This window comes from Eleutherodactylus coqui, chromosome 4, assembly GCF_035609145.1.
Source record: "Eleutherodactylus coqui strain aEleCoq1 chromosome 4, aEleCoq1.hap1, whole genome shotgun sequence".
In the NCBI taxonomy this organism is placed as follows: domain Eukaryota; kingdom Metazoa; phylum Chordata; class Amphibia; order Anura; family Eleutherodactylidae; genus Eleutherodactylus; species Eleutherodactylus coqui.
In genome coordinates, this window is record NC_089840.1 from 251,365,891 (window position 1) to 251,378,528 (window position 12,638).

The 12,638-nt window shown below is 44.5% G+C and overlaps 1 protein-coding gene across 1 annotated transcript in view; it reads right to left on the bottom strand.

The window, feature by feature from the left end:
* The window catches only part of MMS19 (MMS19 homolog, cytosolic iron-sulfur assembly component), a 56,058-nt gene that overhangs the window by 20,794 nt on the left and 22,626 nt on the right, over nt 1-12,638 (bottom strand). Inside the window, exons 7-15 of the mRNA XM_066601079.1 lie at nt 11,997-12,125; nt 7,453-7,514; nt 7,283-7,369; nt 6,983-7,057; nt 5,561-5,638; nt 5,350-5,488; nt 5,116-5,270; nt 3,259-3,334; nt 1,787-1,912 (exon numbers count right to left, since the gene is read on the bottom strand). Of these exons, the coding sequence (XP_066457176.1) occupies nt 1,787-1,912; nt 3,259-3,334; nt 5,116-5,270; nt 5,350-5,488; nt 5,561-5,638; nt 6,983-7,057; nt 7,283-7,369; nt 7,453-7,514; nt 11,997-12,125 (927 nt within the window). The remainder of the gene's footprint in view (nt 1-1,786; nt 1,913-3,258; nt 3,335-5,115; nt 5,271-5,349; nt 5,489-5,560; nt 5,639-6,982; nt 7,058-7,282; nt 7,370-7,452; nt 7,515-11,996; nt 12,126-12,638) is intronic.

The following is a 12,638-nucleotide window of genomic DNA, read 5'->3' on the forward strand; positions in this document are numbered from 1 at the left end:
GGGGCCTTCTGAAGGTCATGGCAGATTGCAGTATAATGTAATACTACGGTATAGCAATATGCTGCAGGAGTGATCAAACGATCTCAGTCCCTCATGTGGACAAAATAAAATATGAAAATGACTTTAAAAAACTGCAAAAAAAAATAAAAAGGTATTAAAGTTTAAAAGAAACCTTTTCCTATATTCACAATAAAAAAAAAAATCAAAACAAAGAAAGAAACAAAACACATATTTGGTATCGCTGCGTCCATAAAAGTCTGATCTAACACGATGAGACCTCATGCACACGGGCCAAATTGAGTAGCTTGTCAGCAGGCGCGGGGCGATCCGCTACTTAATGTGGCCATTGATGTGCATGGAGATTCCTCTCTCCGCTACGTGCCGAAATAAAATCGCAGCACGCTTAATTTTTAGAGCGGATATGCAGGGACGGTTTCCATTGAAGTTAATGTAAGCTGTCCCTTCCGCGGCAAGTCTGCAATGAGCATTGCAGAAGAGTTGCAGATCCGCGTCATTACCTAAGCAGCAGCGCCGAGTGATCTGTACTGCGCATGTGTCATGGGGCGCTGGCAGCATATCCACATACAAAAGATGATGATTTTCTGACAGGTACGCAGGATTGCAGGCAGCAGGCACCGGAGGATTCATGTAATTTTTGCAGCAGTATGTACGCTATAAAAGGAGGACGACACCCAGGCTTTCTCTACGAGTGGGTGGGAAGGGGACGGTGGTGGGGACACACATACACAGGACTTACAGGCTTTCTCTATGAGTGGGCGGTGAAGGGGGGGGGGGGGGGGGGACACACGCAGGACTCACAGGCTCTCTCTATGAGCGGGCGGGGGGAGGAGCCGGACTCACAGGCTCTCTCTATGAGTGACTATAACAGATTGCCAAGGGAGATGGGGAGTTCTCCTTCAATGGAAGTCTTCAAACAAATGATGGACAGACACCTGTCTTGGATGATTTAGTGATCCTGCATTGAGCGGGGGTTTAGACTAAATGAGCCTGGAGGTCCCTTAAAGGGGTTGTCCCGCGCCGAAACGGGTTTTTTTTTTTTTTTTAAACCCAACCCCCCCCGTTCGGCGCGAGACAACCCCGATGCAGGGGTTAAAAAAACAAACCGGAGAGTGCTTACCTGAATCCCGGCGGTCCGGCGTCTTCATACTCACCTGCTGAAGATGGCCGCCGGGGTCTGCTCCCTCCGTGGACCGCAGCTCTTCTGTGCGGTCCATTGCCGATTCCAGCCTCCTGATTGGCTGGAATCGGCACGTGACGGGGCGGAGCTACACGGAGACGGCATTCTGCACGAGCGGCCCCATTGAAGACCGCAGAAGACCCGGACTGCGCAAGCGCGGCTAATTTGGCCATTGGAGGCCGAAAATTAGTCGGCACCAGGGAGACGAGGACGCCAGCAACGGAGCAGGTAAGTATAAAACTTTTTATAACTTCTGTATGGCTCATAATTAATGCACAATGTACATTACAAAGTGCATTAATATGGCCATACAGAAGTGTATAGACCCACTTGCTGCCGCGGGACAACCCCTTTAAATGCCAAACGATAAGCAAATACAATTCGTCATTCAATTGATGGCAATGTTTACACAGAATGATAATTCAATTTTGCACGATCCAATGAACTTTTGAACAATAATTGTTCCGTGTAAAAGAGCCCTAAGAAACCCTAAAAGTTAGCATTAGTAGCAACATTAGCATTAAAATACATTTTACTGTTACTGTGAAGAGGGCATTAAATAACACATTGATGCTGTACAACAGATACCTTGTTGCGTGCCCAACACAGTGAGGGCCTTTACGGCTACCTGCTGGAGCGGGGTACTGGGATCGGTGACTGCGGAGAACACCATGCTGCATAAGGGATCTTTGAAATTGGCCAGGCCATTTCCATCTGCAAAGAAAACACAAGAATGAAGTTCATTTCAATACAAATCTAAATGTGAATGTTCCCAGCAAGAGAAACGACGTAATCTTGTAGATATGATACCTTTTAATGGCTAACAAAAATACATGATGTAATAGCGAGCTTGCGAACCAACGCATGGTTCTTTTTCAGGCTTATGGATTGGATCTGAAGAGGCATGCATATTTATACACACTTATAACATACATACTTATGACAAGGCACAGATATGGATGTGATTGGTTCGCACTTAAAAGGAATTCTGCAACAGCAAACAAACTTTTTTTGTCTAGGCACTGATAGCGGAGTGAAAGTTTTATGGTCCTAAATTACTGTTGGGGAAGGGGGGGGGTCATCAGGCTAGAATTGCTACAAGAGGTGCACAAACATTTTTAGCTAAACACTGATAAGGGAGTGAAAGTTTATGGTCCCTGAATTACTGTTGATGGGGGTCTTATCTGTATAATGTCTCACACTTCCCATTCACACATAAATCCTGGGGAATAATTTAACCCAGTATTCAGCGTGTCAAAGGTTGTTATCAATTTATATTCCCAAATTCTTCTGTGGTTTTGTGACTTGAAACCACCCTTCAATATCAAAACTCTCATATCTCCTATGTCATGTCCATGGTTAGAGAAGTGCTCGGCCACAGGCAATTCTCTTTTTCTGTGTTTAATCGTGTGGCGATGAGACCTCACTCCCTTATCAGTGTTTAGCTAAAAATGTTTGTGCACCTCTTGTAGCAATTCTAGCCTGATGACCCCCCCCCCAACAGTAATTTAGGACCATAAAACTTTCACTCCGTTATCAGTGCCTAGACAAAAAAAGTTTGTTTGCTGTTGCAGAATTCCTTTTAAGTGCGAACCAATCACATCCATATCTGTGCCTTGTCATAAGTATGTATGTTATAAGTGTGTATAAATATCCATGCCTCTTCAGATCCAATCCATTTAAGCCTGAAGAAGAACCCTGCGTCGGTTCGGAAGCTCGCTATAACATTATGTATTTTTGTTAGCCATTAAAAGTTATCATATCTACAAGAGTACTTGGTTTCTCTTGCTGGGAACAATCACATTTTGCTATACTGGCTAACTAGGTACCATATCTTTGTTTTCATTAATACAAATCTAGAATCACTACATAACGACTCATAGCTAAGGATGTTTATGATGATACTTAGAGCAGAGACGATAGAATTATTTTGCTTTCATGTGAATATACTAGTCAAAGAAAAAGTGAAGTGTGCTTTGTAGCAACAGGAGTAAATTCATGCCAAGCAATGATCTATCGGTTAAGAAACAATACCTAATAAAGTAGGAAGAATGCGTTACCTTCCTCCTGAAGCCACTTGCTCTGCAGCTTGAGGAATCCCAGTGTCATCTCCAGTATAGTCCTTCGATGGCTGCTCTGAAAATAGAGCAGCAAAAGGGGTCACAATGAATTTGCTCACTTACACAGCTGCTTCCATTTGCTGTTCTTCACTGAATTTCAAACCATGCAACGCCCCCAAGTTGTTAAATAAAGTGAAGCTCCAGATGCAGTTTTGATCATATGTTTATCGCTCCGCCTGTAGTTGCTTCTGAAGATGATAGATGTGGACAGTAAAGCAATTCAGTGCTAACTGGGCCCCCAATCCCTTCCTGAAAACTCTAAAACTAATGTCCGGCATCACAATTTTCCCTCTGTATCCATGGATATGCATGGACTTCTCCATGGGACACCAGATATCTTAGGAAGTAGCTCCCAATGATGTTCAACCCAGTTGTGAAGGCAGCCTGCCCGTCTACTTCATCAGGTCTGCTTTTTAAGTACTATGGCTCATTCACCAATGTCTTCATAATATTGACACTCTTGGCCACCCACCATATATAAACTTTAAATAGAGCCATGTTGCAGTTTCCTGTAAAGCAGAGGACTGGGCACATGGCTGTGCAGAAGAAATGACATAAGGATTGGCAGGGGTCCTGCTGGTTGGATACCCACTAACCTGAATGATATGGCATATCATAGCGTTATAACATAGGAATACTTAAGGAGGCCCTGTCATGTCCTCGAGTCAGCGAGGCCAGCTGCATAACTTTGCAGTTGTAGCTCCACTGAGTCTAACTTCTTTTCTCTCTACTTTCCACAGTTCCCATTAGATTTGGCTCCCAGCGCTCTGAATACATCAAGTGGGCAGTCTTTGATGCTGTCAATCAAATGTGACATTGTCCATTTAACAGTGAGCAGTGGAGACTACTGACTTGACAGACTCAAAGCGCCAGAAGCAAAATATAACAACTTAGTTCAAGGGGATTAGAAAGAAAATAAAAACTGCAAGAGTCAGCAAAGTTTGTGGCTGACACAACAAGTTCTTGATAAAGTGACCCTCCGGTATCGGGACAAAATTTTGTCTCAAGGCAAGAGGAGGAGGAGTTTATATTATCCGCTGCCCCTCTAATCCACTGGTTTCAAGCTCCATTTCCGGCTATCCAAGATGGCTGCAGGAATTTTTTTTATCTACCTAATGCACAATGTGCAATGCTCTCTGATCATATGTGCAGTTCTGGTCAATCAGAGACCAGAAATACGGCACTGGTAGTCTACGCTAGCAATGCACTAAGTAAATTAGGTTGTGTGAAGATTGCATCTGTCATCTTGGATGGCCGAAAACAGGACCCAGAACCGACAGATCGGAATATGCCAAAAAAGTACAGCTGCAGGCAATATATACCCCTCTGTTCCCAGGACAAAATTCTGTGCCAAAACCAGAGGGCAGCTTTAAAGAGACTGTCACCTACTGTTAGACCTATTAGCTAAGCTTATGGGATAAAAGTAGATGACCCGAGTCCAGGGATGCAAGTATTATACTTGCGTTCGCCGCCATTCCTCCAGTGTCAGTGCTGGAAGCCACAACTTGATGCATTGAGCAGAGCTGGTAAGTAGTCCACCAATTATAAAATTAGAACGGCCAGACTACTTACCATACATTGAACAGCAGCTTTCAGCGGTGACATTGGGGAACAACAAAAGAGGCAAGTATAACATTTACATCCCCGAAGTCAGTAGGTCACCTGCTTTAAGCCCAGAAGCTCAGCTTATAGGGCTAAAAGTGACAGATTCCCTTTAAGGAGTTTTATAGAAAGTAGCCATGTGGAATACAGTTCCCTATAGAAGTTAGAGTAACAGTCAATAGGGAGACCGCATACCTGTACATGCTGGTTATATTGCTCCAGAAGCAGTGGCAGGACATTAGCAGTCACTTTCAGACACGCCCGGGAGGACGCACCAGCCGCAGCCTGCAGAAGTTTAGCGCTAGGCCATACCAACTTCATATCTGGCTCACACAAGTGATGCCTGCAGTCTGGGGAGAAAGAAGGTTATGGTGAAGTGGTCTGTATTGTATGTGTATGTAGTATACACAGAGTGCCCAATATTCTTACCTTGCAAGATACTGCTTAAAAAAGTGTTTAACAAATCTTCAGAGTCTGGACTTAGGACAGAGCGAGAGAGGCCGGCAGATAGAGCATGGAGAGCAGCCAGGCCTTCAGCTTCAACCTTGTCACTCGCTGTCTGAAATACCTAAGAGGAGACCAATGATCATCCCGAAACCAGAACACCACACTCATGGTAGAAAACATATGAAATACAAACCTCTCTACGGATGGAGGACCAAAGGCCTGACAGAAACTCCTTCAGTTCCTTCTGTTCGTACACCGCACATGCAGCTGTCTGTTATCAAAGGCAAGTTTACAAAAACAAAGTTACAAATGTGTGAGTGCAGGTCTTCATACTCCTAAATGCGTACTAGCAAAAATAATTTCTTAGCAATTTTACCATTTACATTCATATATACAGAGTGCAGTCAAAAAGTCGGATCCAGGGCTATGTCCCAGTACTGGTGTCCTATATTGAAATAACAAGTGTACTTCAATAAAATGCGCTACACGACGGTATGGCCACAGGCCCCTGAGGACCAAGGGACACAGATTTTAATTTTGTGTTGTGGCCCCTGTAAAAGATAGAGAGTAAAACCAAATTACAAGATTGAAGAGTAGGATGTGAGATGCCGAAAAATCGCTTACTGAGTCTCTCCAAGTCCCGTGGGACCACTGCTATGACTGTAATAAGGAAAGTGTACTCAAAGTGGCGTCCTTCTGCTACGATACATGCATGGAGCCATCCTTGGACCTGGGTTTATTCCAGGGACTCCCAATGCAGATTAGTACCTCAATCTGCTGCAGACGACTGCAGAGGACTTCCTTGATGATCTGCCCCTATCGTAGCAGAAGGAGGCCAGTTCGAGTACGCTTTCCTTTCTTCAGTCATAGCAGCGGTCCCACAGCACTTGGAGAGACTTAGAAAGCGGATTTCTGCTTCTCACATGCTAGGATGCAAAAAAAATAAAAGGAGGTCCAGTTCGTCTAATTGGAAAAATTGGTTAAAACACTAAACTTTAATTTGACAGGTTTGTAAAAAAGTAATAATTTTGTGTAGAGCAAAAATGACCATAACACACTGTATTTAGGGCTGAAACATGAAAACACTACACATTGTTACTGCAATGTGGACAGAGCTGTCAACCTCCTGTTCAGTCCGTACCGACAGCAAGCTCAAAAACAGATGATTGCCAGGGGTTGAATGTAGAGGAACCCAATGATTAACTGTTGATGATCTATTCTGTGCATAGGTCAGCAAAAGTTATGTCCTGGAAAACCCATTTAAAGGAGCTGTGCTAACATGCACAACCTCTTTCAGAATGATGGGCCCAGGGCAAATAGCTGATCCGCCCATGGTTCCTGCTCTCAGCACCCTCATCAAACAGATGAATTTTCTGGAAAAAAGCTCCATCTGTGCGAGAAAAGTAGTTTTTCAGGATGAACATTCAGATGAAGGCCTCTCCTGTAATGCCAGTTTGGTACAAGGTCTGCCAGAACAGGATTTGCTTTTACTGAGCGGCTCTTTGCTCTGGGTCATAGAGAGCGGTATACATTCTATGATGTCCCTAATAGAGCATATGAATAGGGACTGCTTTTGGCACAACCTCCTTAAGCTTTTACACGAATGCTTACTCACCAGTGTTTGCAGTGCATCCACTTTGGCACTTTGTATATCTGAATCCATTTTCTCAATTAGCAGTGGAAGGAGAAACTGTGAAACACAAACATCCATCCATGTATTAATCCATAGTTTATATTCTAAGTTTGATGTTGTTAGCTGCTATATTGCTAAGCAAAATAGGGATGGATCACATAAAATCATTTAGGAAATCGTATGAGAGTAGCAATTTTGGAACTGGAGGATGCATGCTATAGCCAATGAGACAATCCCTTTAAGACAAATCTGCAAAACAGTTCAATTTGCCAAGTGATTCACCTCAGCAAAACGAGGAGTCGACGCCAGCACAGCTCGAAGGCCCAGTATCAGATCTTCCCTGGTAATCCCATGTGGATCATTGGGTGGCTAGAAAAGAACCAAACATGTGAGTATATGCCGAGAGCAGCACGGTGATAAAACGAGACAGTCCCCTAACTGCAGAAACTTACCGGGTTGAAATCAATGGGGAAATAGCAGGATGTCACTTCAAATAACTCCTCCACAAATGGACCTGTGGGAAGGAAATCATGAAATAAAGAAACACTTATTTACAGAATTCACTCAGAAATACTCATTTACAGAACTCAACCCTACTGCATGATTTTTTTCTCTTCCTCTTAACCTCCCCATACATATGCACACTTGTTCGATGTGCTCTCTATGGGGAGAGTGGAATAAGCCCATTACAAATCTTTTTTTTTTTTTTTATTAAATTAAATTGTTTTTCTAAAATGTGTATGTCTTAAAAAAACAAACAAACAGGGGATTTCAGCAGTGGAACCCCAACCGATCTAACTCATCGCCTATCCTGAGGTGATAAAAGTCAGTCTTGGGATAACTGTTTAAGGTGCCCATACACCTTCAATAGCTGTTCCTCCAATATCTATTTTCCCCATACACATGAGCAACTCAGCTCGGCTAAGTATTCATGTATTTATTGTCTGTATCATTGGGGGACACAGCTGAAAACCATGGGTATAGATTAGTTTCTGCCTCCTAGTGGCAGTAGCTAACAGAAAAGTGTCAGCCCCACCTACCAGCTATACCCCTCATGCAGGCACCATGCAGGTTTGTATGAAAGAGAGGCAAAATGAAGGCAAGGCTGTGTCCTCCCTGAAGTGGAATGCCAACACCACCTAAGGTAGGATGGAAGGGACAAGACACAAGACCACCTTGTCGTGAAGAAAGACGCTTAACAGAGGCTTGGCCAACAGGGCTGTGAGCTCAGAAACCTGGGGGATGGAGGTGACCACTACCAAGAAGGTCACCTTCCAAGCCAAAAGGTGATCTGGAACTTCTCTCAACGGTTAGAAGGGATGAGACTGTAGCGAACCTAGTACTAGAGTTAGGTCCCAGGGTGGGGAAAGGACAATGGTATGGATGGGCGGCTTGAATGACCCCTTGTAAAAAAGTACAGATGGCCAACTGAGACCAGTGGGTGTTGGAGAAGTATGGCCAGTGAGGAAACTTGACCCCTTAGGGAACTAAGGCCCAAGCCCATATCCAGACATCACTGTAGGAAGGATAGGAGGTGGGATAAAGAAAAACGCATAGGATGGAGGTTGCATTTCACGCACTAGAGAAAGAAGTTTTTCCAAAAGCAAGGATAAGCCTCAGAGAAGGAGGAAAGTGTTCTAGCCTTTATCATGATCTGAATGACAGTTTAATGGCATGACAGTTGAACCTAAGCTTGGAAGAGAGGTCCCTCTAAGAGAAGATCTTCTCGAAGAGGAAGGCATCACAGCCAGTTGACGAGATCTGTGTACCACAAGCAGCGGGGTAAACCTAGGACGATGAAAATCCCCAGGAGGCCTTACATCTTGATCTTTTTGAGAAGTCATGGGATTAGTGGGAAGAGGGGAAAAACAAAGGAACTGAAACTCTGTCCTTGGAATTACTAGTGCGTCCACTGCTCAAGCTTGTGGATCCTGAGGCCTGGACACAAAGATTGGCAGCTTGCGATTGATTCTAGATGCCATTAGATCGATGTCCAGTTGACTACACCTTTGACAAAGTGCTCTAAAGACTTAGGGATGTAAGTTCCCATTCTCCCAGGTTGGCTGTCTCCATGCTGAGGAAATCAGCTATCCAGTTGTCTAACCCCTGGTATGTGAACCACTGACAGCGCTGGAAGGTGATCTTCGGCCCATGTCAGGATTTTCGCTGCTTCTGGCCGCCTGCAGACGAGCGGGTCGGATCCGGCAGCGAGAATTCTCGCCGCGCGATCCGACCCGAGCGCCTGCAGGGACGAGCGCGTACTCACCCGCGCCTGGCGGCCCCGGCTCTTTCATGTGCCGGCTGCTGCGCAGACCGGAGCCGGCGGCCGGGTGAGTGCGTGCCCCGCAGAAAATTAGAACATGCCGCGGTTTGTTTGCCGCGCGACATTTCGCGCGGCCAAACCGCGGCCGTCTGCATAGGAGTGCGTATTTTAATGCACTCCTATGCAAACTTTCAGCGGCGGAAATCCCGCGGCGGGATTTCCGCTCGTCTGCAGGCGGCCTCTGACATGCCCTTCATGCTGCAGGTCCCGCCTTGATGATTTATGTACAGAACGGCTGTTGCTTTGTCTGTATGGAACTTAGCTGGGAGGCCTGTAGGCTGGGGTGTGAAGTGATGAAGTGACAGGAGAATGGCCCAAAGTTCCATTTATCAGTACTGTGGACTTCTTTATGGTCCAAGTGCCTCGCACCATGAGATTCTGCAGAGTACCTGAAGAGGCTGGCATCCATAGCTGGTCCCAGCCATTGCAGTGTCAGATAATAGTGCCCCAGATGGATCTGCGGGGAATCCAGCCACCAAAGAAGGGAGCGCTGTAGCTGTAAAGGTGTCCTTCGATTGAGAGTTCCCGAATGTTTCCCACAACATTAGAATGATCAAAACTGAAGAGGCCGAGTGCGAATAGAATAGCCTTGAAGGAGGAGACCATCAGCCCCAGCACTATGATACCGTGACAAATGGTCACGGGACTGTGAGTTTGCAGAGAGCGTACCTGCCTTTGTAGGAGAAATAGTTTCAGTGGCGGCGAGAGGACAAGGCTAAACCGTGTCAAAAGAAAGACCCAGAATGTCCAGACATTGTGGGGTAATACTTGGGGGGGGGGTTGATGATCCATCCCAACCTGGACAGCATGTTTAGAGCGATATGAATACTCTCCAGTTTGGCTGACTGGATCGGAGGTTTTACCATGATGTCATCGAAGCTCCTTGAAGTGGAAGACAGCCATCACTGACACCAGAAGCTTTGTAAAGACTCGGGGGGTCATGGCCAACCCAAATAGAATGGATGTGAATTGATAGTGATGGGACTGACCGGGGGGGGGGGGGGGGGGGGGAAGAGTATAAATGCTGAGCTATCTCCAGCAGACCTGCTAAAAAAAAAGAATAGAGTGGCATCACATATGTGCAACCACACTCCATGAAATCTCCTGCCCACTGCAGGTGGGAAGAGCGAGCCTGAAGTGATTAAAAAAAAGGGGGACATAGGGTCCCAGCTCTCAGGACTGGTAGGATTCTCAGCGGTGGGACCCTCACTTATTAGACTTTCATCAGCTATCCTATGGATAGGTGATAAGTCAGTTGTTGTACAACCCCTTAGTGACAGAGCTTTTTTGTTTTTTTTCCTCCCCCCTTCCTTTTAAAAAAAATCGTAACTCCTTTATTTATCCATCGACGTCGCTGTATGAGGGCTTGTTTTTTGTGGGCCGAGTTGTATTTTTTATTGGTATTATTTAAACGTACCATATAATGTACTGAAATACTTTTTAAAAATTCTGAGTGAAGAAAAATGAAAAAAAAAAATTGAAATCCTGCCATCTTTCAGTGCATCATGTTTCTACGGCACACAAACTGCAACAAAAATGACAGGATAACTTTATTGTATGGGTCAGTACAATTACTACGATACTAAACTAGATTCTTTTATTATAAATATGGCAAAAGGGTTTTCTCTTTAAAGTTTTATTACTTTATTTTTTTTTTTATAATTACCAAAACTTTATTGATCTTATCTTTACTTCTTTTTTTTAGTCCCCAGAGGGGACAACAACTTGCGATGCTTTGATCACTCCTGCAGTATGATGTAATGCAGGATGGCTTGATAGGCATTCTGCCATGACAGCTCTGGGACTTTTTAAAAGGCCCCGGCTGTCATGACACCCACACGCCTCTTTGCGATCTCATTGCAGGGGGCTGTACGGGACCCCCGAACATCCCCCAAACAACGTTTGGGGGATTTAAATGACGCTGTCAGAATTGACAGCGGCATTTAAAGGGTTAACAGCCGCACTGAGCCGTGCAGCTCATCGGTGCAGTTGCCGCCAGGTGTCGGCTGTAAGAAACAGCCGGCACTGGGGATGTATGGAGAGAGATCACCCCGCAATCTCCCTCCATACATGTCCTGCAGCAGCAGGACATAAAACCACTGTAGGGCTGTCACTAAGGGGTTAAGATTTTTCCTTTCTTTGGATCTGCCCATAAGAGGAAGGTAAACCTTCCTCTTATTAGGTAATCAAAATGCACCAACCATTAACACATCATTAGGCAACTCAAACAAAGTGATCAGCTTTATTTCTGCTCGCTAAATGATAATATCTGGGTATTAGGTCACAGCAAATTGATTTTATATGGGGTTAATTGTTAACTGCAATTTTCAAATGGCACCGACTAATAAATTCTTCTTTACCTTCATAAAACAAAACTCCCCGTATTAGTTTTTTCCAAAAATGTTAAAGTATTTGTTTAAGGGGGTTGTTCTCTCAGGATACATTTTCTCCATATACATAACGGTATCATGGGGTGGGAGGAAAGACCTGTCTGTGACCGTCATCTATGAGCAAAAAGGGGAAAGCTACTGCAAAGAGTGGGTCTCACACGGAAGGAATCAGCACCACCATCTATTAAATGCATGCAAGTCATTTGTTTGGTGAAGGAAATGTTCTAGGTGGTCAGTATTTCTAAAGTTGCGCACAGCATCATCTTCACAGATAAGCCCTTACCAAGAGAGTAGTTCTTCGTAATGATGTTCTGCACAATCTGGAAGGCCACCAGAAGATTTCTTGGATCCTTTTCTCCATCCATGACTTGAATAAACCCAAATGTGAAATCAGCTCCAAGACTCTTCAGCTCTGCAGCAAAATAATTACAGTAAATACTTTAGCTTTCTGCTGCAATTATCAAACCTCAAATCATAATTATATATCACACATTATTTATTATATATATATATATACACACACACACACACACACACACACACACACACACACACACACACAGAATGATACCTAAAAAAGGCCTTCATATCGCACCACCATACTAGATACTGCCAGGTCCTGCAGTAAGTGGACCCATATATTTGCAAACTGGTGTGATACTATGTGGACACATTAACAGAAAACCTAGAGAAAAGGTGATGCCAGTACCAAATAGTAGGTACATATCTTTACATGCTTGGCAGTCTGCAATTGTTTTCCCTTGGGAAGTCTTATAACCCTAAATCGTTTGCACCAGAATCACAAGTTATCGGGATAGGGGTTAACGTGCCAATTGTGGGGGTCTCACTGGGAGAGCCCCCACTGATCACTTCACCCCCCCTCTGACGTCAGAATGAATGAAGCTCTGGCTAAGCATGCATGGCC